The sequence below is a fragment of the Moschus berezovskii genome, chromosome 20 (genome assembly GCF_049115385.1).
Source record: "Moschus berezovskii isolate FMDL1 chromosome 20, NW_MosBer_1.0, whole genome shotgun sequence".
Lineage (NCBI taxonomy): Eukaryota > Metazoa > Chordata > Mammalia > Artiodactyla > Moschidae > Moschus > Moschus berezovskii.
In genome coordinates, this window is record NC_142479.1 from 51,071,007 (window position 1) to 51,095,385 (window position 24,379).

The 24,379-nt window shown below is 52.4% G+C and overlaps 1 protein-coding gene across 1 annotated transcript; it reads right to left on the minus strand.

Annotated features, from left to right (window-relative positions):
• Positions 1 to 3,573: 3,573 nt before the first annotated feature.
• On the minus strand, positions 3,574 to 18,770 carry GPR179 (G protein-coupled receptor 179). The gene is made up of 11 exons (XM_055396845.2): positions 17,977 to 18,770; positions 16,582 to 16,690; positions 14,867 to 14,954; positions 14,222 to 14,457; positions 13,357 to 13,425; positions 12,883 to 12,992; positions 12,361 to 12,599; positions 12,049 to 12,187; positions 11,337 to 11,442; positions 10,190 to 10,336; positions 3,574 to 8,695 (listed from the first exon to the last, which is right to left on the minus strand). The coding sequence occupies exons 1-11, from the start codon at positions 18,768 to 18,770 to the stop codon at positions 3,614 to 3,616; spliced, it is 7,119 nt and encodes a 2,372-aa protein (XP_055252820.2). The 3' UTR covers positions 3,574 to 3,613.
• Positions 18,771 to 24,379: the final 5,609 nt, after the last annotated feature.

The window sequence follows — 24,379 nt, forward strand, 5'->3', positions numbered from 1 at the left end:
TTGTGGTGGGTTCTCTACATTTCTCCTGGTTCAGGCTGGAAGTGGACAAGCCTGAAGATGGTAGAAGTGGAAGTTAACTGTGACTGATGTGACTTATAGGAAATCCAGACTTGAGAAAAATAATTAGTGCTTATAAAAGTGATGTCATTTAAGAGGGTCTCTTCTCATGCACTGATTCACTAAATCAGTATCTGCATTTCACAAATGAATGTAAATCCAAAGAAATCATTTAGTCCTCAGCTTGTGGATTTTGTTCTTAATTATCGACTGTATCCTGGTGTAATCCCAGGAGGCGTTGGTGGAGGCAGGGGCCATGGAAGTGTGGATACATTTGGGAAATTCATCAGTAAGACTTGGTTCCCTGATGTCTAGCACCTTTTGCAGATGGTGACTATTTTTCCAGACCAAATTTGGAGGCAAAGATTCCAGGATATGAACCTGTGGAGAGTGAAATAGCCCAGCCCCTACTTGTGCCTTAGCTCCAGCTAGAGGAAGATGTAGGACTTCACATGCTCATGTCATCTGAGGTGTGACAGGGAAGTCACTGTCCCAGCAGCAAGCTTGGCTTGTAGCTCTGTTACACTGATCAGCCCATGAGGTCTCCCCTTAAAAATTAGAACCTTAATATTTCTGTTTTTTAAGTCTCGAATTTTCTTTTAAGGAGTTTATCACTTGGCTAAGGATTGATCTGTTCTGGCCTTATCTTGAGTGTAGAGTCCAAAGAAATGAATCAGGATGAGAATAATCTGACTCCTCTCTGTAAAGCTGCCCTCTCAGCAAAGCAGCAAACAGACCAGGCCTCACTGGGGAGAACTGAGGTTTTAATAACAGCTGCCAAGTGCAGACCACAGACATGAGATGGGTATGCTTAGGGGAGAGGCAGCACTAGCGGGTTAATCCAGAGCAGCCACTCTCATCATGCTACTTAGTCTCAAGCCTTTTGGCTTAAAAATGTGCATCAGTCTCCAGCATTGCTGCCCAAGTGAGGTTTGGTCATATCCTATTTGGCTGAGCCCCGGATTAAGGCAAAATGAGAAGGGAAGTGCTTTCAGTAGGATCCACAGCTTGGGAGGTGTGGAGTAAGGGGGAGGCAGTCCTGGATGGGACAGGGAGCAGAGAAAACATACTCAATGACCAAACAGCATTTTGATTTCTATGAAAAAAAAAATATATAAAGCTTTCAAATAAGCAATTTCACCCCACTCCCCTAGATCTGTCTCAGGGGTCTGTAGATAATCCTAAATAGCAGCTAAGCAATAGCTGCCATCAGGGAGCCAGAGGATAAGTGCAGTTTTCATTTCTCTTTGGGGTCAAATCCAGCTGAGCGGATGGCCCAGATGTACAGGATTGGCTCGAAGGGCTAGGCAGAGACCATCTGCAGTGCTAGCCATGTAGCTGGACACTGGCTGAGAATTAGCCAGACTGCCCCATAGTCTCTAAGGCTGCAGTGTGGCTACCTTGGACTTTAGAGCAGGCACTGTATTCTCCTTACCTGTCTACTATTAATGTTTAGAAATGTTGAAAAAATAAATTTACCATAACAAATAAGCTAGAAACAACTACAATGGTCAAGAAAGCATTCTTTATTTTTTCCCCATGGCTTATTTCACAGCCGTGATTACAGGGACGACTTTTCTGTTCCCAACTAGTCCATTCTCAGTGGGATTGTTCTGTGGTGCAGAATTTGCGTTGGTTCAGAAGCTATGAGGGCTTCCCAGGTGGCTCAAGGGAAAAGAATTCTTGACAATGCAGGAGACACAAGAGATGCGGGTTTGATCCCTGGGTCGGGAAGATTCTCTAGTAGGAAATGGAAACCCACTCCAGTATTCTTGCCTGGAAAATACCATGGACAGAGGACCTGGTGGGCTACAGTTGATGGGGTCATGAAGAGTTGGATACAACTGAGTATATACACACACACAGAAGCTGCGAGGCTGAGAATTCAGCCCAGAGCAAGAACACACTTTAATTACTGCTCTGGAAGCCTGGGGAAGGGCTCCTAGGTAAGAGGGAGAGCTTAGATAGGGAACAAGGATGTCTGGTCTCTGAAAGTGGGTTATTGCATGCTTTCTCCTCCTTTTTGGAAATGGAGCACTTTTGCTCCTTTCTGTGAAGTCCTGTAGCTGCCCAATATTTTATTTACATGCAAACTTTTTTTTCCCACTGGGTATTTGGTTGCCTTCTTTTGTCTTTTTTCGTCCTTGTGAATGGCATCAGTATCTGTCCAGTTAGAAGATGGGTCCCTGCCCAGCTCTTCCATGTTTAGTCTGCCTATTTCCACCCCCTCACCTCTGCCAGACCTGGGATGTCTGTGACTAGTGCTTTTCTCCTTTCTCATTTCCCTTTGGTAGTATCACCTATTTCCAGCACTCTTGTTATCTAGGACTGCTTAAGTAAGAGTAGCCTGAATTGGCTTGAAAGAATAGAACAAGAAAGAGCTTCCTAAGAAAGGAGGCTTTGTACTTAAGGATGCCCTTACTCTGGCCATTGGGCTCTAAGCTGCCCCCACCACTACTCTTTCTGAGGGCAATTACAGTGCTGGCTGTAAACAGGACCTTCTTTCTTTCTCAAGCTTGGGAAAGAGACTGATGTGAGCCTCTTGTTACTGAGCAAGTGAGCTGGAGTGGTTCTTGCCTCAGTACCAGAAATTCCCCAGGCTCCCGCTGTGTTTGACAACAGAGAGGAGTCCCTTTGATTACAGTACTGAAAGGCTAGGAGAATGAGGCAGAGGGGTGAACTCTGCAGACTGTCAAAAGATGGGGCAGGAAGAAGGGAAGGCCGTCTGAGAAGGCTAGCAAGAGGCATGCTTCTTCAACTGTTAGACAGTGTCTGGAAAGGAGAACTCCCCCTTGACCAGTGTGGGCAGGACCTGGAGCCTTTGCCTTTCCCATTATGCTCTCTGTCCCTTATGTTGCTTTGGATGCCAGACGTTGATATGGACGTAAATGTGCTTGATTGACTCTACTTCAGCAGTCAAGCAGGGCAGGTAAGAGGATCAATAAAGCAGAAACTGGAAGTCCAAAGTCAAAATGACAAGATCTTTAAGGCATTACAGGGACCTCTTGTGAGCCATTTAAGTTTTCCTCCTGATTTGCCTTTGAACATGAATTAAGTAGCTTCTAAACTTGCTGTGGTGACCTTTTATAATCTTCAGCCCCTATGTTGCCAATGCCTTAAGTGGTTTAGTTTCTTCTCAAAAGATATCCTTGGGAGACTTCAGAGAAGAATGGGTCTACCTTTGAGAAAGTGTGGGCCGGGTACAGCTGACTCCCTTTTTGTCATTAACATTAGCTTTACAAGTGATGTCATAGATTGCTTGTGTTGAGTACTCTAGCTGGATGGGAGGATTAATTAGAAGCAGAAGGTCTGGCCCTTGTCCTCTGGAGCAGGAAGAAGAATTGGAAGTAAAGAGAGGATGGTATTTTCTTTTGGAGTCTGAGCTGCACCCTTTTTGTACAGTTTGTCTTTGGAATGAATTGACTTCTGACCTTCTTGGAGAGGGAAAGTGGCCAAGTTTGTTTGATTCAGTTTTTTGGAAACACCTAGAAATTGGAAAGAACCTTGACTGTTCTGAAAGCTAGCCACCCAGTGTATGACCTCACCGATGAAATTGTTATTCCCAGTCCCAAGGATAGACAGTTGGAGGGGTGAGTTCTTCAAGTTGAGCTTCAGAAGCTACTTCTTGATCTTCAGTTAAGGAGGAAGACTTCTGAGTCTCAGCTTCTTGGAGGGTTGGCTCTGGGGCTAAGCTGGTCCTCAGCCCAGGTTCTGAAGGGACTTGGAGTTCTTTGACACCCTCCAGAGTAAAGGTACTGGCTGGCTTGTTCACTTTGGGGTGGGGGCTTTTGCTGTCTGGAAGGAAGCTACCCAAAGGTCTCTGGACTAAAAGGCATGGTGGGTTCTCGGGGACTGTGGGGCAGAGCATTTGCTTCTGAGTTGCTTTTAAAGCCAGGAGACCAGATTCCTCAGATGGGGCTCCAGTTCCCTCCCAAAGACATGTGTCGATGTCTGCCATGGTGCCTGTTATTTTATTTCCTTCGGGATCTGTGACTTCCCACTGACACAGCTCTGCCACCCGGCTCCCCATACTGCTTGTTCCATGGGGACTGACTTTGGGTTGGTCCATGGCTGGAGCATCTGGCTGGGGAGAGAGCCCTTCTGACCTTGTGCCTTCCCAAGGGCAGATTGTCTCAGCCTCTTCGCTGACTTTTACTTCTGAAGAGTGTTCTTCAGTCCCTCCAGATTCTGCCTTTTGCAGGAACATTTCTCCTTGCCCTTGAGATTCTCTGTCCACCTCTTGTTCACATCCCCCTTTCTCTGCTGTTTCTTGGCTCATCTCCCAAGGGCAGATTTCTGTTTTCTTATCAGGGGGAGCTTCTTGCGCTTCCCGTGGACACACTTCTGCTACCCTGGCCCCCACACTGCCTGCTGCCTCGGGACTTTCTTTGCTACTGTCAGAAGCTTGTGGGGCTGGTTGTGGAGACAGACAATCTTGACTCTCCTGGGGACACACAGCCTCCTGCTTTCCATCTGCCCTCTCGGGCTTTTCCTGAAGGGCCACAGCCTTGTGCTCTGGTTTTCCTGGGGCTTTCCCCTTCTCCTCTTGAGTTTCCTCATCTCCATCCTGTCTTGACACCCCTTCCTCAGGGGTTCTTTCAGTCACTTCCCAGGGACAGGTCTCAGCTTTGGCACCACTGTCAGGTTGGGGAGCGTCTGTGGTGGGAGCATCCCATGGGCAGACCTCAGCGAGCCTGTCCCCAGCACTGGGCAGTGTCTGAGAGCCAGCTTTAGGTTGGTCAGGGCACTGACTATGTGGGTGGGAGAAGGAGTCCATGGGGGCCATGCTCTCCTGTAGATGGATAGGTTGTAGTTCACTGCTTGTTTCTTCCCCATCTTTAGCAGTGACTTCTGCTTTTTCTGGGGCTACGTGATCTGGGGAGGAGTCCATCTTTGGGTCTTGTGTCAGGCCCCCTTTCTCTGCTGTCCCATCGCTCATTTCCAAGGAGGGCCCCTCTACCCCTCTGCTGGAGACGTCTGAGACCTCAGGGGCCTGAGCAGAGGGTGCCCTCAAGTCATTCTCCCAGGGACACACAGCTTCCTGCTCTTGACTCAGTTGTATTTCCCATTTCAATCTGTCTTCTTCCAGGGAGGTGAGTCTCCCCTTTTCTAGCATTTTCTCCCTCTGCCCCCCTGAATCAGTTCTCATCTCTTGTTCTAACTCCTTCTCAGGGGCTCCTTCATCCACCTCCCAGGGACAGACCTTGACTTTTTCACTAGCAGGTGCGCCCTCCGCTTCCCAGGGACATACCTCCACTGGTCTGCACCCCGCATGCTCCCACTCCTGGAGCCCAGGTTTTGGCCTGTCAGTGCCCAGAGTGTCTGAATGCCAGGAGGAGCCCCCTGGATCCATGCTCTCCCAGGGGCAAGCCCGTTCCCGCTCCTGGGCCTGCCTCTCTGGAGTAGCAACAGCTCTCTCGCCAGGTCCAGAATCTGCAGAAGGCTTCCTCGTTTTGCTTGAATATTGCCTAATGGCCTCCATTCCCAAAGCCCTTCTCTCCCCAACTCCAGCACTCACCTCCCAGGGACAGACCTCTGCCTTCTCGGCAGGCAGGGTTTCCTCCACGTCCCAGGGACAAATCTCAGCAGTTTTGCTTTCCACACTGCCGGACATCTGGAAACTGGCTTGGGGTCCACCTGTGTCTTGAAGACCAGGCTGTGGGGTGAAGCTGCCAGGGTCCACACTCTCCCAGGGACAGACTGCTTCCTGCGTTGGCATCTGTCCCTCAGGCTTTGCCCAACTTGGGCTAGCTTTGATGCCTGATGTTTCAAGCATCTTCTCCTTGTCCTTTTGAGATTCTCTTCCTTTTGGTGCCTGTCCTGATGTGCAGTCCTCTGTCATTCTCTCATTCACCTCCCAGGGACAGACTTCTGCCTTGGCAGGTGTTGCTCCCTTTCCCTCTGACCTGAGATCTGGTGGGCAGACCTGCGCTGCTCTACTTCCTTTATTGCTGAGGAGTTGGCCATCAGCTTTGGAGGAGGAATTGTCTAGATGTAGGCCAGAGTGCCCAGCAGCTGTGCTTTCCCATGGACACACTGACTCCTGCTGTTGGCTAAGTTTCTGCACTGCTTTCCCAGTCCATCCCCCCGTCTCTCCAAAGCTCCCTGTTCTGGAGGTTTCCCACTTTTCCTGGGGAGATTTGCCACCTGGCCCCTGACTCAGCATTTCCTTCCCCACTACCTCATCACCTTGCTCCCAGGGACAGATCTCTGCCTTGCCGATGGCAGGAGTATCTCCTGCCTCCCATGGACAGACTTCAATGATGCTACTGCCCAGACTCCCCGAGCAACCAGGGGTTCCTGGGGCCTGAGTAGAGACCACTGAGGGGCCCCGGAAATCTGTCCGCTCCCACTGACAAAGAGACTCCAAGCCTTCACCCAGTTTCTGTTCTTTCCAGAAGATTGTTTTCTTGGGAGTTTTCTGCTTTTCCTGGGGGAGTTTCTTTACTCCCTCCTGGGATGGCTTCCCTGTCTCTCCTCCTTCACTTGCCTCCCAGGGACACAGCTCTGCCGTGGTGATGTCAGATGTACAAGCTCCTGGGCCAGCAGCTTCCCACTGATGCGTCTCCACCTCTCTAGGCTCCACACTGCCCACTGCCTCAGACCTGCCCCTGGTTCTGTCCAAGTCCTGAGGGGCTGACCCAGGAGACAGACCCCCAGGATCGGCACTCTCCCAAGGACAAACTGCCTCCTGACCCCTGACCAACCTCTCTGGCTTTTTCCTAGCCACAACAACCACATCTTTGGGCTCTGATTTTTCTGAGGCTTTCTCCTTCTCACCTTGGGAGGCATCTAGGTATTGCCTTAGGGCATCCTTCTCAGGGACTCCACCCACCTCCCAGGGGCAGATTTCAGCTTTGTTGCTACCATCAGGCTGACACAGTTCTGACTCAGTGACTTCCCAGGGGCATAGTTCTGTCACCCTGTGGTCAGCACTGCCCAGGGGCTGGAGGCCAGCTTTGGGTAGTTCCCGCCACCCCACAGGAGCTTCTTTTGCTTGCTTAGCATTTTTGTCCCCAGCTGTGCCCTGCCTGAGTTGCCTCAGTGTGGCAGGGCCTGTTTTACCTGCTCTCTCAACCTTCCCCTCTCCTAGACACTGGGAAGTCCTCCTGCCTCTGTCTTCTTGTTCCCTGCTGCCTTCCCGGTGACAGACTTGGAGCATCCTGCTGGTGTGAGCGTTCTGTTGGTTCTGGAGGGACTCTTCGTCATCACAGGGGGCAAGTGCCTCCTGCTTACTCACCCCCTTGGGCCGGCCTGGCCTGGGAGATCTGGGGCATGCCCCCACACCCTCTCCAGAAGCTCGGCCCTTCTCCTCCTTCTTAGGACTCCCTTCCCCACCCTCCTTCTCTTTGTAAGTGCTCCGAGAACGGGTCAGAGCTTTGATAGCCAGGCCCAGGCTGCGCATGGAACCCTGCTGGACAGGGGTCTTGAGGCTGTGGGATTTAGAGAAGACCTTGGGTCTGTCCTCATCCTCCTCAGTTTCCCCCTGGAGACGCCCGTCCTCCGTGTCCATCCCACTCTCCCCAGGCCCCCTCTTCTCTACTGCCACAGAGAGGGCCCTCCAGAGACGGGCCCGAGCTGGGACATGAGACAGGTGGCCTTGCTCTGGCCCCGAGGGACCTTCCTGAGCCACATTTTCTTTCTTCACCGGTAGCTCTGCATTCTCCCAGGGGCAGATGTAGGTAAGTAGGTTGGGGCTTTGTGAGGGTACTGGGATGGGTGCCAGGGCAGGGGCAGGAGCTGGCATCAGAGCTGGGGCCAAAGTGGAGGTGGGAGACAGCATCCCCGGGTCCCCCAGGCCCACACCGGACGTGGCCATGATGGGTGTGGAGATCTGGTGCCGGATGGGCGGGTGCGGCAGCCTTCTGGCGTCCTCCTCATGCAGCCTTCCGGAGACGTGGGCGCTGTCCACGCTGCGGCTCTTGGCCGGGGAAGGTGGGGCCGACACGGGGGCCGCTCGAACTCGCTCCAGCCTGCGGGCCGAGGGCCTCCGCGCCGGGCTGGCCAAGGCGGCCTCTGCCTTCCTTCTCTCCTCCCGCTCCTTTGCCTGCCGGTAGGTCTCCTCCAGGTAGGCCTGGCTGGCCACGAGCAGGGCCTTTTCCCTGGCGCCGGCCACGACGCTCAGCGACTTGTGCAGCGAGGCGGGCCGGGCGCGCGGCAGCCGCTCGCCCACCGTCAGGTTGTGGGCGCTGGCCGACCTGAAGCCCAGCGCGGGGGGCCCGGCCGCCGACTCGCGGGACTCGCGGGACTCGCGGCTGTCGGATCGCGGCCCCTTGCGGGCCAGCTTCCTCCGCAGCAGCGAGTCGACCAGAGGTGGGCTGTGGTCCCGGTGCGGGTCACAGTCCTGCTCGCAGGTGCTGCGGGACTTACGCAGGCCGGGCGGCGCGGCGGGCTCCCGGAGGCTGGCGCTGAGCAGCCGGCGGCGGGAGGAGCCGGGCAGGCTGCCGCGGCCCGCGGAGCCCGAGTCCCGGGAGTGCTGGCGGGCCAGCGCCTCGGGGAACTCGGCCAGGTACCTCATGAAGGAGCGACCCAGGCCCTGGCGCCAGCTGGCCCGCTTCTTGGGCAGGTGGGGGTTGTTCGCGGCCATTTCCTTGGTCTTGTGAACCTCGAGCTGGGCGTAGAGCTTCTTCAGCTCGTCCTGGGGGCCGGAGAGCAGAGCCGGGTGAGGCCCATCCTCTCTGTACCTTGGCGGCCCTGCTCTGCCCCTCAGCTGCTGCTGAGACCCTTTTTTCTGGGGGAGCGCTTTCCCACCAAGCCGTGTCCCTTCCTGGCTTTTAAAACACTTAGAAAATTCACCTCTCCGTTTCTTCAGGGCCAACACCAGGGTCAGTTCTGAGCCCGACCCACTCAGCCCTGAGGACGCAGGGCCCTGCCTTCTACCCGGCACTGTGGTCTGGTGGCCGTCCCAGCTTGGCGCACAGGAAACCTGGGTTTGAGGCTGCTGACCTATGGTATGCCTCAAGGCTGTTTTCTTGCCCTCTCTGAGCCTCTACTTCAATAAAGGAAGGAAATCTGACTTCACTGCCTTAAGAGAAGTGGTGCAACCAGTGGGTGTGAAAACAGCTATATTCAGGTGTAAGTGACAGGATGGCGCTTTGAAAGCCGTTTCTACTTTGGGGCTCTCCCCACAGCGAGCTTAGGGAGAGCACACCCACTGCTGATCCCCAAGCTGGAGGGTAAAGGATGGCGTGGCAGTGGCCACCTGCCTCCACTTGGGCCTACCTGATAGATTGGGGTCTCAGTTCAACCTATCCCCAGGAGGCAGGAACAGGCAGAACTCAGAGGGTGAGGAGGACACGGGGGCAGTTGAGACAAGGAAGGAAGGAATCAGGGGATGTAAACAAGTCAGATGTGGAGGGGGTTTCAGGGAAGGTGGAGGGATGGACCCAGTGGCTTCCTGGGACTGTTCCCGCTGTAGATTCTATAAAACAATGGACTTTACTGCCAGTCTTTCTATTTCCTACTCTCTGAGCCTCTCATCAGGGTTCCTATCACCGTTAATGATATTCTTAAGCAGAAAAATAAGGTAAGGATGTTCTCCTGATGTAAGACTCAGGAAGCACTTCCTTTCTCTAACACTGCTGAGTCCAGGGGAAGAGGATCCTGGTATGGAAATCCTTGGAAGCCACTGGCTGAATTACCCAACCCTAATGGCCCGGTAGTTGGTGATGGACAGGGAGGCCTGGCGTGCTGTGTTTCATGGGGTCGCTAAGAGTCGGACACGACCGAGCGACTGAACTGAACTGAACTGAATGGCCCTAGGAGCACTAACTACTGGGTGTGCTGGGGGCTGAGGGGCTTCTTAGTCTGCCACTCATGGTGACCCTGTTGAGTGGAGGATGCAGGCGATTTGAGCTCCACTCATTGTTCTGCCTCTACCTTGCCAAGTGGGCCTCAGGAATGTGAGTTTTGTTATTTGGGGGGATCTTTTCACGTGTGAGGTCTCCTTTGTATAGAAGCAGGAGAAGCAGCTTGGGGCAATGGTGGAGAAGAAAGGGAGGCAAGTCTTAGAGGAAAAGCTAGGGGGAGGACAGGGGACCTGCAGTGGCACACAGCCCGAGGGGCAGGGCATCACTGCTTGCTGTCCAGTCCCTCAGTAGCATCAAGAGGAGGTCAGGAGGACAGCACCTACCCGAATGTCTCCAGGGTCTAGGCTGCGCTCGCTCCAGGCTGAGGCGATGCTGCTGTTGAGGTAGGAGCCTGAGCGCTGCAGGTCCAGCTCGTCCTCGTACACCTCATCCAAGATCTCCTCTCGGGGAGGAGCCCCCGGCTTCCGGAACTGGCCAGGGCAGGCATGATCAGGAAAAAGACTCATGTTGGCTTCCTACCCTGTGGCATACGTATTTACTCCATAAATCCTCAACCCCTTCTCCAATTTGGGATTCTGGAGGTCCAAAGAGTATTGTTCCATCTCATCTTTCTTGATTTTCTCTAACTTAGAGACCAGGGGTCTCTATTGCCCTGCGACCACAATTCCTAGCCATGTCCTTCAGCCCCCTCACCTATCTTCTGAATCTGCTTCCGAGTTGATTTTCAGAATTTCTCAACCTTCCAATTGTGTTTCAAGGACCCCCTTCAGCTCTAACTCTTATTTCCCTTGCCCAGGGATTGGAGACAGAGCGTCCTTCCCCACCACCTATATGCCTTCTAAGTCGCTTCCGTCTTGTCCAATTCTTTGCAACCCCAAGGACTGTAGCCTGCTAGGTTCCTCTGTCCATGGGATCCTCCAGGCAAGAATACTGGAGGGAGTTGCCATTCCTTTCTCCAGGGGATCTTCCCCACCCAGAGATCAAACCTGGGTTCCCGCATTGCAGGGGGATTCTTTACCATCTGAGCTACCAGGGAAGCCCTTTAGCCAACTCCTACTGCTAAGTCACTTCAGTCGTGTCCGACTCTGTGCGACCCCATAGATGGCAACCCACCAGGCTCCCCTGTCCCTGGGATTCTCCAGGCAAGAACACTGGAGTGGGTTGCCATTTCCTTCTCAATGCATGAACGTGAAAAGTGAAAGTGAAGTCGCTCAGTCGTGTCTGACTCTTAGCGAACCCATGGACTGCAGCCTACCAGGCTCCTCCGCCCATGGAATTTTCCAGGCAAGAGTACTGGAGTAGGGTGCCATTGCCTTCTCCGAGCCAACTCCTAAGTGGGCTCCAAATCGCTCTGGGTCCAGGTGTCATTCTCGCCCTGACCTGAAGAGGGCACTGTGGGCATGGCAGGTTCACAGTGCCCCTGGAACAAGGGTCGGGGTCACCTCATTTCAAGGCCAGAGAAGACCTCACCTTAGGGATGAAGATCAGAGCCAGTGTGGCGGTGACTGTGCTGTGGGTGTGAAAGAAGAAGAGGAGGAGCGTCCAGTCCGGGTGCAGGGAGGGAACCAGCACAAACCTGGGGGTGAGGTGGTGGTGGTGGTGGGTGGGCGTGGCCTCTTCCCCCTCACCTGTCCCAGTGGCTCTCCTCCCAACCCTAGCCCTGACCTCCTGCAGGTGCTCAGTGGAGTGAGGAGGGCACTCTTCCTTCTTCCTGCCCTCCCACCTCAGGGCTCATGTTAATCCCCACTTCCGAGAAGCCCTCCCAGACTACTACAGACTACTCCAGCTTGCCTTCTCTGGCTGCTTATAGCATTGTTATGAACCACCCCGTGGATTGGTTCTACCTCCACCACAGGGCCAGGTCCTTGTGGACACTCAGAGCAGGTCTGCTGCTGGGACGGCTGAGGTGTGAGGGGAAGAAGGCAGGGAGAATGGAGCCCATGTGGGGAGGAGAGCAGTGGGGGATGGAATGGGAGAGCACTCAGGGCATTGGGTGAGACATAGGGCAGAGGAAGAGTGTCTGTAGGGCAGGGGGAGGACTCTCCGTGAGGGACTTTCCTCACCTTGCTGCGGGGTAGCCGGTGTTGCCAGTAGGGTTGTGGGATGGGGGTGTCCTCACCTGGGAGAGGTGAGGAATGGTGTTAGGGTGGACGGTGTGGTGGGTAGGAGGGCCTGTCCTCACCTGGCGGCGTGGAAGGCGGCAGAAAGCAGCAGCTCGTTGTGCAGGGCGATGCCCATGTATCGCGGCTCATGGAAGGCTGAGGGGACAGCCCGGGTGGCATAGCAGAGGAAGCTGCCCCAGCACAGGAGCAGCATCTCAGCTGTAGGGAAACCAGGAGGGACAGAGCCAGGTACCACCTCAGCAGCCATGCCACCCTTTTCTCTGTAGGGGATTCTGGGGGGAGCCAGAACCTGTCCAAGTACAGGTGGGAGAACCCTTGGGGGCACAGGGCGGGGGACCAGAGTGAGGCTGGACTCTGTGGGAATAACTCACCCACCACCATGATGTAGTCCCAGCGGTCGTGGTGACAGAGGTAGAAGTGGCGTCCCGTGCGTGTGTGACCTCGCGTTACCAGTGACGTGTGCTGGATGCCTGGCTCCAGGACCCCTGCCGTCCACACAGCCAGGAAGCCCAGCACCAGCAGCAGGAGCAGCCCCAGCCGCCGCAGCAGCCGCCCGCTGCTCAGGTGGGGGCCCCGCTGGGCCGTTCGAGACAGAAAGAGCTGGAGCACTCTACGAGGGTCAGGGTGTGGCTGGTAGATGCAGGGAGGGGGGCCGCCTCTGGCCATTGCTTCCTTCCCCTCCTCCCATCCCTTCCATGGGTCACTGCCTCCTCTTACCACTCCCTCCCCCCGAAAGTTGCATGGTGGGGAGGCCTACAGTGATGGGAGCAGCCCTTGGGGGCCCAGAGGAGTACAGTGGGTAGGGGGTCTGGCGGTGAAGAACTCCATCCCATAAATGAGTTGGGGTGGCCTGGAGGGAGCTGCGTGAGAACAAGGCCCAACCCGGACCCTACCTATAAAGCTTGAGTATAATGGTGCCATAGACAATGGCAAAGCCCAGCAGCCGGACCCAGCGGAGGGCGATGCAGCGAAAGACACTGGGCTTGAAGTACAGGATGAAGACCTGGTGGGGAGGGGGTAAAAACAATTGCTCTCCATTGTACTTGCACTGTGTGCCAGGCCTATGCTAAGCACCTTGCTGATCCTTCAAACAGCCTCCTCACAGAGACATCATCATCTCCATTCTGCAGAGGAGCAGCTTTGTTATCAGAGAGGTTAGATAACTTGTCCTAAGTTACACAACAGGTCATAGAGCTCTTTTAAGCCTCACTAGGCCAGCCTGTCACCTGTAGGTACGAGCAGGGGAATTCTGAGGTCTCTGAATCCCTCCACAGGATATAGAGGACAGATTCTGGGGTGTGGAGGGTGCCAGGTTTGGACTGGGGGGGATCCCAGGAGGTGGGGTCAGGCTCTAGCCACAAACTCACAGGGAAGTAGAGCAGCAGGGATCCGAAAAGGATGGCTTCCAGCAGTACCACTCCAGATGCCCGGATCCTCTGTGAACCCAGCAAAGAAAGACGCATGGAAGCAGGACAGAGAGAGGGTCCGGAGAATGGTGCAGGAGGGTCTCAGGTCTGTTTGAGGGGTCACTCCGTGGCCATGAGCTAAAGCTTCCCCCTATAACTTCAGCTCTGCTTTCTTCACCCGCAGGCTCTTAGCTTCATTGTCACTAAGCCTGGCTGAGGCCAAGGTTTCACATAGCCCCTGCAGCCCCCCGCCCCTCCCAACCTCACCCTGGCCCTTGTTGCAGACCTGGGCTAGAATCAGAGGCTGCTGGAGCTAGAAGGGATCTTAGGCTTTCCCCCAAGCTTTGGGTCAGACAGCTTCCTTGCCTAGAAACTCCCTTCTCTGTCAATTGACCTTCAAGCTTGGCTCAAGTGCCATGTTCTCCAGAAAGTAATCCCATACCATACCTCAGGCAGGATGACTGGGTCCCCTCTCTGACCTGCCACAGCAACTGACACCTCCATCCTGGCCCCTGTCTTACTGTGCTGTCATTCTATTTACATGTCTGCTTCTTCCACTCAACTGGGAGCTCCACACAGGACCAGATCACTTCCCCTAGTGCCTACACAGTGTTTTGAATCAAGTCCAATGACTTCATTGCACAGGTGAGGAAACAGGTCTACGGTGGTGAGGTCACCTGCCTAATGTCACAGAGTGAGTTAGATTAAGGATTGAACTTGTATTTTCTAAGTTGTATCCTTAAGTAGTCTTTGGTCTCCCCCTGATGCTAGGGATTCACGATGGGTATGACATGTGCAGAGAAGAGAGACGTGGGGCCTTGCTTGCCTTGCTCTGGCGGCAGCGATAGGAGACCAGCATGCTCAGGAAGACGACCAGCATGCAGCACGTCTGACAGGCCAGCACCGCTGCCCTCAGTGTGGGGGCTTCCTCTGCCAGGCACGGCGTGGCATCCAGGCAGCTGGTACAGCCCTCAGCACAGGGTTGGCAGCGCAGCAGCCTCCCGGGGCTGCCTTGAGGGGACCCAAATTGCCCAGGAGGCTGGGCAGCACCCTCCTCTGAGCCTATAATGCACAAGATGGGTACAGGGAGAGGGGTGTGGCTGGGCATCCTGAGACCCCAGCCTTCTCTCCTCATGGTTGGCACAGTTCTTATCCTGCCCTCTTAGGGTCTGTGGCCCCTGGAGGAAGGAATGAGGAAGTGAGTACTTGCAGGGGAAGAGGTGATTCCAGGCTGGGACTCACCATGAGGTCAGTTTGCATCAAATTGCCATATTTTAGGCTCATTCTCAGAAGGCATAGACACCCCTAAATTGGACCCTGCCTGTGTCTCCTGCTTCTCTCGACATTCTGCCCTGGCCCCACAAGTTATTCTCCCCGTATCTCACCCCAGCCTGCCTTTCTTCTGCAGATACCCACCTCCAATCAGCCCAGCCTGTAAAACACCTTCCTGTCCCTCACCATTGTTACATACCCAGGGAGTTGCTTGCCCCGTAGAAGCCAGGTCGGCAGCGGCAGAGGTAGTGGCCAAGGACAAAGCCCTGACTCTCCAGGGGGACACACTGTGGGGACAACAAACACCATAGGTATTTTTATGGGGCTTTCCCGCCGGGGAAGAGTTGGAGTGTCATCTACCCTCCTATCCACAGCCCCTGGGTCTACACTGGGGAGCCCCAGTCTTGGGGAAGCTTTCCCTCCCTGCAGACCCTACCCTGACCCCACCATTGTCTCTCTTATCAAAGAGACCTCCAAACACAGAGTTTGGAGATGGATCAGCCTTTTATTCAGACTAGCTGTGACAGGAGCCTCATAAATCCCATTTCCCAATCCCCAGCTGTTGCTAGAGCAAGGTGCTGGGGCGGTGGAAGCAGAGAGAACTCTGAGATCAACCACACCTGTGTGCCTACATCCTGCTTCAAAGGGTCAGCATCAGCCGCCCTCTTTGGCACACAGGTGGGTTGAAAAGGCACCCATGGGGGAGCAGCTTCCTCTATTAGGGCCATCTGCCTTTGGTGTAGGACTGCTTCCCCCCGCCCTAATGCCAGGCTAATGCCAGGCTGGTGGGATGCCAAGGCCAGCTCTTTATTCCAACTCCACCCACTGATGTTTGCCCAGCAGGAGACAGAGCAGACCTCAGAGCCAGGCAGGAAAGATAAGCACGTGGATGAGGTCAGATCTACTGTAGGGAGTGGCCAGGAACAGACAGCAGAGGGGCAAAGGAAGGAAGATTCCATATCCAGCACCTGACTTCACCTAAAATGTGCTTCTGAAATCGTGGCCCAACTTTCCCCTCTGCTCAGATTGCTAGAAAATGCTCTGTTCCTGCCACAGTCTGCACCGTCAGACTCTGCATACCCAGAGATGTGAATGTGGCTGGGTTTAAAAGTGCACAGGACAATGGGAGCCTTTATGCATCCCTGGATGTATAGCTTCAGACACATGTGCCCTGAAGAGCAGCAGATGCCCAAACCTGCTTCACTTCCCAGCAGGCTGCAGGGCTCGCCTTGGCTTTGGTTCAGCTCAGGAACATGCATGCAGTCGGTGTTACTGTGGAGCGGATTAGTTCACTGGCCTCCCAGTTTCCCAGTAGTGGGTTTGCAGGATTACCAACCATTGCTTTCCATTATCCAGATTCTCCTGCATCCACAGCTTTGATTTTGCCAGCACCTGGCTCGGGTTCCATCACCTTTGCCAGTCCCAGAGCTCTTCAAGCTCCTTCTCTGGTTAGTCTCCTCCTACATCTCAACTTTTTCCTACATTCCTCCTACAGCCCAATTCCACTTATTTCAACAAACACCCAACAGAGCCTCCTTTTTGGGTTAGAAGGAGCCCAGAGCTCTGTTGACATGGAGAATGTGGTTCAGGAGAAGGAAAGGGGATGATTAATAGAGGCTCAGGAAGTGGTCCTGAGAAGGGATCCTGAAGCACCCAGTACCAGAAGGGAGAGCAGACAGGGAGGCACATTGAGTTTGCAAAGGAATGAAGGTGGCTATCTCAGATGGGGGATGGGGCTGGGCTGTAAGTGTCCTCACTTTTAAATAGCCTGGTATCTCATCTCTATCTGTCTCATCAATAGGGACTTCCCTCAAGCCCTGAGAGGCTGATGTGCCTTTGCCAGCTGCTCCTGATGGCATGATGGGAAAGGGGAAGGGAGGTAGGACACCAGTACCCCACCCTCTGTGTCCTTACCTGGGTGCTGTTGAGATCACACAGGTGTGTGTTAGAGTACCAGCCTGGGTCACCGGCACACTGATTGATGTCCACGCTCTGAAGGTCTATGTCCAACTGCACCTGCCCCCTAGGGCAGTGAATTGGCAGTTAGGGGTATAGTGAAGGGTGCCAAGGTGGACATGTATCCTGGGATCTCAGATGGTGGTGCAATGCAAGCTTTATGAACTTTAGCACAGTGGGTGTAGTGTGCCAGGAGAGAGGGCACACATGCATGCCACTTCTCCAGTGCTATTAACCCTCACTGTCTCTGCAGCAACAATCCTCCTCCCACTAGATTTTTTCCCTGCTCCACCCGCTATCCCTCAGCTTTTCAACATCCTAGCATTTCCTGATTTCTATCAATGGGTAAAGAGAGTGGGCAAGACATATGGGAGCTGCAGTTCTGATGATCTGTCTGAAAGGGATTTTCACACTTCCCCACTGCATGTATACACACTCACACTCAAACAGGCACACAAAGCTCAGCTGTTAACGCCCCACTCTGCCCAAACTAGGTCTGAATTGATCACAGTGAAGGAGTTATGGAATAGAGGGGCCCAGATTCAAGAGCTGCCTGGCCCGAGGGCTCTCAACCCTGGCTCTGAGCCCAATGGGGAGAGAGCTGGCAAAGAGCCAGGCTGCTCATGGCCAGAAGAGGAACTCTGCTGGGGACAATGAATGGGGAAACAGAGCTGGGAAAACAACGTTGATTGTTGAATGCCTAGCGGTACAGTATCCACCTGCTCCCTCCTTTGCATCATGGCTCCCAATCAGCTCTTTACTCCGGTTGAGGGAGGAGGTCAGTTATTTGAGGAGCATCACAGGCTCCTGGGTCAGGACTTGATGTAAGAATACAGCCATGGGAGTGATGCTGGGGACCCAGACAACTTCTGGGCAGAAAGGGCAATGGTTCCAAGCCTCCCCCCAGCTGTTTTCCTTCACTTGCAGAAGCCTCCTTTTCCAGTTCTAGATTGCTAGAGAGTAGCGGGTTTCACTCCTGGAACACCCATCTGACTCCTCCAAGAAGCCGGTACACAGATTGTCACTGCTATCCCTGCCAAACCCTCTCCTGCATTGTACCCATTACTCAGATCTGGGAACCAGGACCTATGCCCAGCTGTGCCCCCCATCAGTACACACACACGTGTGTATACCTGTATGTAAATGGATCGATAATACACATACCTGTATATGTTAACACATAGTTAGATTCCTGGAGTCAACTGCAAATATACACAGCTGAATGCAAATACAACATCTATGTCCCCCAGACGCACATGTGCACACCAAATAGCCTATGCACAGCCAGGACCCCCCTCCCCCGCCACCTCCACAGATCCACAATAGCATCAAATCCTGCACAAACCCACTTACCTGACCTCCGGGCTGAGGTCTGGCTTGAGTCCATAGAAGGTGGCTGAGAGTGTGATAAGCCAGCCGGGACGCAGTCGACCCTCCTGGCATTCCAGGAAGGGAGGAGACAGTCTCACGTGCTGCACATCCCCGACATATCCGTCCCCCTGTGGCCACTTGGGGCTGCCAAGGCTCCCTAGGTCATTGGTCAGAACCCGCTTTTGCAGGTCAGCGGGGTGCAGGGTTCCAGTTGAACTCTCCTCCTGCACACTGTTCCCGGACAAGTCCTGAAGGATGGTCTCCTCCCCAATCCGTGTGGCCTGCAGGGCCAGCTGCAGGTGGCTGGCCCCCGGTGGAGGGTTAAAAGTCAGCAAAGCCCGGTATGCCCTTGGGTCCCCCTCGGCCACACTGCGGACCAGCGCCTGGTACCATTCCACGTCTTCCTCCACACTGGACTCTCGGATGTCATTGGCTTGTAGCAGCATGTTGAGGAAATTGGCGGCCTGGGTCACAGTGCCTGCTGCCCTCCATAGGACTGGGGGGAGCCCTGGTCTGGCTCCTGCCCCGGGGGCTTCATAGCGCTCACTGCAGTTAGCCCCAGACAACTGTTGAGCATCTCCAGAGTAGAGAAAAGCCAGGGCTGCCTCAGCCCCCTCTGGGGGCACCCAAATGGGTACAGACCCTGACTTGACTATGGAGGACAGTGCAGGCAGAGAGCGGAGGGTCCTTGGAACCGCCAGAGCCCAGCCAAAGAGGAAACAGTATCCTAGCAGCCCTGCCGCCGGAGAAGGCATGGCCACTGTCCTGGTGTCCATCCTCAGGGCAGCCTGCAGGGCCCTGGGGTCCAGGCTGCCTGCGGGATTTGGTGGCTGCAGTGCTCGAATCCTTGTTTCCTCTCTTCCTCTCTCTCATGCTTACGCTGTCTTGCTCGGGGTTTTTTTTTTTTTTCTTCTAACATCATCATCTGGCTTCTGGACGTCAGCATGAGGGTTGTGCTCCCTCCTCTCTCAGTGTGGCCTCTCACTGCAAACCCTCTTAATCCTGGCACACCACTCTTCCCTCCCACTCTTATCCAATATCCAGGCTCCCTCCCCCTACTCCCCACCGTACATCTGCTCCAGAGAGAGACAGAAGGGAGGGGGGAACGAAGGGACCAGCAGTTCTCTCTCTTCCTCTCTCCCTCCCTCCCTCTGCCCTTTGCTCCATTAGGAGAGATGGGCAAATCCAGGATGGGGCGCCATAGCAACCGCAGATGAGCCTGTGCCCCTCTCTCCACTCCTCTGCTCCACTTAGCCTCCTGGCAGCAATTTCGATGGCCATGATAAAGGGCCAAGCTGCAGCTCCCCGCAATCTGCTCTAGCTGCCTGTGGCACCCCTCCCCCCCACCGACACCGTGCTGCTAAACTGGAATTTGAGACTAGGGATGGCAAGGGGTAGGCAAGAGAGCTCAATAGAACCATAATTGGTGTGTGTACTGACTGTGGCAGTGTACAAAGTCTTTTTTATCTGGGTTATCTCAATGAATCTTCCTCACACCCACCTGAGCTGAATGTTCTTATCCCAATTTCACAAACAGTAAGGCTCAGAGATTCACTTAGCTGCTCCATTTGAGTTGAGACTCAAACCCAGAGCTCTGACTCCCCTACAATGTCCCAGCTGGGACATTGGTTTTTCCCTTATCTTCAGACCTGCTGTGAAACATCAACTTTTCCTGAGTACTGAGCCTGCTGTTCTTCGGACGAGAACTATACCACTGGCTTTCAATGGTTCTCAGGCGCTCAGACTCAGCCTTGAATTACACTATCAGTGTATTAGTCAGCTTGGGCTGCCATAGCAAAATATCATAGACTGGGAGGCTTAAACAATAAGAGTATATTTCTCAGAGTTCTGGAGGCTCCAGAGTCCAAGATGAAGGTGCTGACCAATTTGACTCCCTCCTGAGAGCTTTCTTCCTGGTTTGCAGATGTTGTTTGTGAGACCACGTGTAAAGCAAGGCAAGTTTTTAGCAACCACACCCAACCCTTCCTACCTATACTCGGGGATCTGGGGCATCAGAGGCTTAAGAAGAGGGGTGGGACAGAGTGAGAAGGAAAGAAACTACCAGATAACGCTAGCACAGGAGCCAGATCACTGGGTGACAGATTAGCAAGGGGAAGGTGGTGGAAGAGGGGCAGAGAGGAAGGCTGAGGCTATTATGGCTGACTTCAAGAATCCACACTCTTCTGGATCCAACAACATCAACCCCCTACCATCACCCTGTTATTCATCCTTAGAGACCTCAAGAAAGCCTCACTATAGAGGAGGAAAGCAAGGACCAGAGCTGAAGCACCTTCCCTAGGATCATGCTCTTGCTTGTGATGGAGCAGGTGTCCACTACCCCAACCAGGGGAGCCTTCCTTTACCTGTGTCACAGTGGTTAAGATTCTGCACTTCCACTTCAGGAAAACAGGTTTGATCCCTGGTCGGGGAACATCTAAGATCCTGCATGCCAAGCAGTGTGGCCAAAATGAAACAAAACCACAAACAACAAATGCCTGGAGGTAGGGGAGTCCAGGTAGGGGTGGAGTGGGGCAAGAGAGCAAACAGTTTTGCCTCTGCTCCTTTCACCTTCATTTTGCCATCCTCAGCCCTGTCTTCTTTCTTTCTTCATGAAGACCATGGCTAACCTCTCCTGTTCTTCCCAGTCTTCTTACCCACCACATCCTTCTCCCTGTTGAACACAGTAACTGGAAAGCACTGTCTGAAGAGTTAGCACTGTCTGAAGCAGTCTCCTTGGATCCAGAAGGGTGTGGATTTTTGATGTCAGCCACAAAACAAAGCCTCAACCTTACTCTCTGTCCTTCTTCCACCACCTTCCCATTGCTGATCCGACACCCAGTGATTTGGCTCCTGTGCATGTGCTGTCTGTTAGTTTCTTTCCTTCCCACTCTGTCCCACCCCCCTTCTTAAGTCTTTGATGCCCCAGATCCCCGAGTATAGGTAGGAAGTGTTGGGTGGTGGTTGCTAAAAACTTCCCTTGCTTTACACATGGCCTCTACAAACATCAATTCTGCTTTGGAACCTTCACTGGGAACGTAAAGGGTGAAGGGAGAGATGGAGGCTAGAGGACAACCCCCCACAAAATCCCTATAATGTTAGAACTAAAGGTGCCGACGGCAAGTGGTCACTGGGGTCAGACCACATCACACATCCACAGTTCCCTCCTTTGCCTCTCTGATTCCATGTGCTAACAGAGAGAGGGATGGCAGGGGGCGGGGGAGTGGTGAGCAAGTGCCCCACTTCATGTTCTAGGTATTACTGGTTACTGTTAGCCAAGAGCGAACAGGACACTTTTGGTGAAGACATATAATAGTTGTTTTTTCCTCCAAGAAATTTCTCATAATAATAACTAATGTCTGTATAGCACTATAGCATTTGTTTCCCAGGTGGCGCTAGTGGTAAAGAACCAAACTGCCTGGTGGGCTCTAGGCCACAGGGTTGCAAAGAGTCTGACACACCTGAGGTGACTTAGCACACACGCATGTAGCATTTGCATGTAAGTTTTCATTGAATCCCTATGACAGCCCCATCAAGGGGGGATTGACCTATTTTTACAAATGAAACACAGGTTCAAAGGTGTTTAATTATCTGCTCTTGGTAATATGTTCAGGAAGTGGCAGGACTAGGACTCAAACTGGATGGCAAGCTCCAGAGGGGCAGAGACCGTGCCTGTCTCACTCATCACTGTACTCCTGAAGCCGTTGCTGAATGGCTGCGTGAACTCAAGACTGGTTTAGAGTCTCTGTGTTGTTCTTTGCAAACCTTAAAAACTAGGGTTCTACCACTGCAGAGACAACTTATATAGCCCTCAAGAAAAAGGTATCTATGGACACAAAATCCACCCAACACACACTGACAAATCCAACTCACACAAAAATACACTTTCTTCACTTGGAGCTTAATTTTCAATATTTTTTCCAGGAACTGAGCTACAGGCCTTTATATTAAGGGAAATGGAGAAAGGCCGCACTCCTTGCCCTGGGCTCTGTGTGTGCTGGGCTTCCCTCTGGGGCCAAGAAATTAGCTGGACAGCAGAGGGTGCTGCAGAGCTTCAAGACCTTGCATTGATGGGGTAATCTGTTCCCCAGCCAGAATTTTCCAGAAATAACCAGGGTCTTGTTTGGGTGGTCTACTTAGGCCTCTGGTGTTCTATGATCCTATAGCAATTTCTCTTCTTTTCTCCAGAAACTTAAGTGACACCTAAGAGGGCGCTGAGGGAGAGAGGGTAGAAAATATTCTCTTTGAGATCAGAGCTGGGTTTGAATTCCACTGTACCTTTTTGGACCTTAGGTAAGTAACTTCAGTTTTTTTCATGGGCGAGGAGGTTATTAATTCTGTTGTGCAGAATCAGATATCAATTTGTATCAGGAGTCTCTTACAAGCATGGAATAATCATTCCATGTATCAAGGGCCTACTCTGTGCCAGGCAGTCCTTGGCACTGGAGAGTCCATGATGGACAAAAAGCAAACTAGACCCCTGCTTTCACGGAGCTGATGGTTTAGTAGGGAAGACAGACTTTAATCAAATAACTCCACAGACAGATGACAAATCACACTTGTGCAATTAAGTGCAACAAAAAAGTAGTCTTAGAACTAGATGAGGAAGAATTATCTTGGCAAAGAGATTTCCCTGAGGTAGAAAGGAGTAAGTTTAACTTGAAGGATGAGTAGGAAGCACAAAATGGAGGGAAAAAGCCTTTTAAGAAAAGGGAATCACTAATGCGATGGCCATAAAGTGTGTGAGCCTGACCCAGGGGGCTACTGGAACTGCAGGGCAGAGAGAACAAGGTGGAGCTTGGTGGAAGATGAGGCCAGAGAAGCAGGGATTGGATCACACAGGACCCCATAGGCCTCCTTAAGGAGTTCCATCTTTAGCCTAAGAACAATGGGAAACCACAGAGGGTTTATAATCACAGGCTACTGGCGAACATTCAGTTTTAAAAGGTTTCTCTGGCTGTGCAGATTCCTAGACCATCTACCCCTCAATGCATCTTCAGGTACTAAAGTTGCTAAATACTGCTAGACGATCCTTCCTCCTTATCCTTTGCATCCCTCAACATCTCTTCATGGGATGATTGCAATGGAACTGGTCTCCCTGCCTCATCACACCTGCTCTACACAGGCTTGATTTTATTTGATTTTCACAGCATGCTTGCAGGTAAGCCAAGGAGCAATCCTTATCCTGAGTTTGCAGATGAGAAAACTGAAGTGTAGTGGTGATGTGGAACTGGCTTGTGAAAGACAACTGTTAAAATTTCAGAAATTTTGTAAGCCAATTATTAAAACACAGCCAATTATTGAAAATTAAATCATACAAACTTAAATTTATTAAAAACAAAGGTAATAAATTCCCCAAACTCATCACTTCTTAATAATCTTACTGTTATTATTTACCTATGCTCTTGAGGCTATTTGCATTACTGTTTCTGCTACATAGTATGAAACTACCACATAATAGTATTCTCTGTATTCAGTAGTCAGGATGGTAGATTGAAACCAGCCTTGGTGGGAATCTTTGCACCATAGAATTGGCAAACACTACAGAAAGGGACTTGATTTATTGTTTCATTCTTTATCTAGATTTAAGAAAGTGATGGAGAATAAGTCAGATTTTAAATGAATGTATTATGTCTGTAGCCATTACGTTCTGGATAGACAAAGCTTGAGGAAACATTCTTTCAGTTATTTGAAAACTGTTTTCTGATCAGCAAGGAAGTTTCGCCCATAATTGACAGTTAAGACGTCTTTGTTTATTCATTTTTTTCTCCCACTGACACAGAGAACATCAACCAATAACCATGTCGCAATTACATTCCCCTCCTCAACCGAAACCAGTTTGACTACCCATATAGGAGTTTGGCAAAAATCAATGCAAGTATTCTGTGAGAATAAATTGGTTATAAAGAATTTGCAAATGTACATTATTATTTGTAAATTCTGTGCTACATATCCTTTACATCAGTACAATTTATGATAAATTTATGTACATATATATTATATGCATACATTCCCCTTTTCTCCCAACAGTCGGCTGTTAACATTTATCAGCACAGCCCTGGCTCTAGAACATATTCCTCATGTGTCATTCTATAAATATTCACTGGATGCCAAGGCGGGGATACAGTCGATGAACAAATGACTCGGCCACGGTCACACATCGCGAGCTGCATAGATAGGACCTGTGCCAGAGGTATTGTCCTCCCAAGGCCAGCGGCTCTCTCCCAGGACGATACCAGGCTTTTCAGGGCCATCCCACCTTACCCTCACCCGAAGGGGTGGTTTCGCCCAGAGCGCCCGGGAAGTGAAAAACCAGGGTCGGGGTTGGGGAATAAAGGCCAGGCTTAGAAGCAGCTCACGACCAATAGCGGCCCAGGCTTCGCGCAAC

Coding starts and splice junctions, on each gene's coding strand:
- GPR179 (XM_055396845.2), bottom strand. CDS start 18,770: ATGGACACCAGGACAGTGGCCATGCCTTCTCCGGCGGCAGGGCTGCTA. Junction 13,426..14,221: donor ATCGCTGCCGCCAGAGCAAG/GCAAGCAAGGCC, acceptor CTGGGTTCACAG/AGGATCCGGGCATCTGGAGT. Junction 10,337..11,336: donor CTCTGATCTTCATCCCTAAG/GTGAGGTCTTCT, acceptor TGCCCTGGCCAG/TTCCGGAAGCCGGGGGCTCC.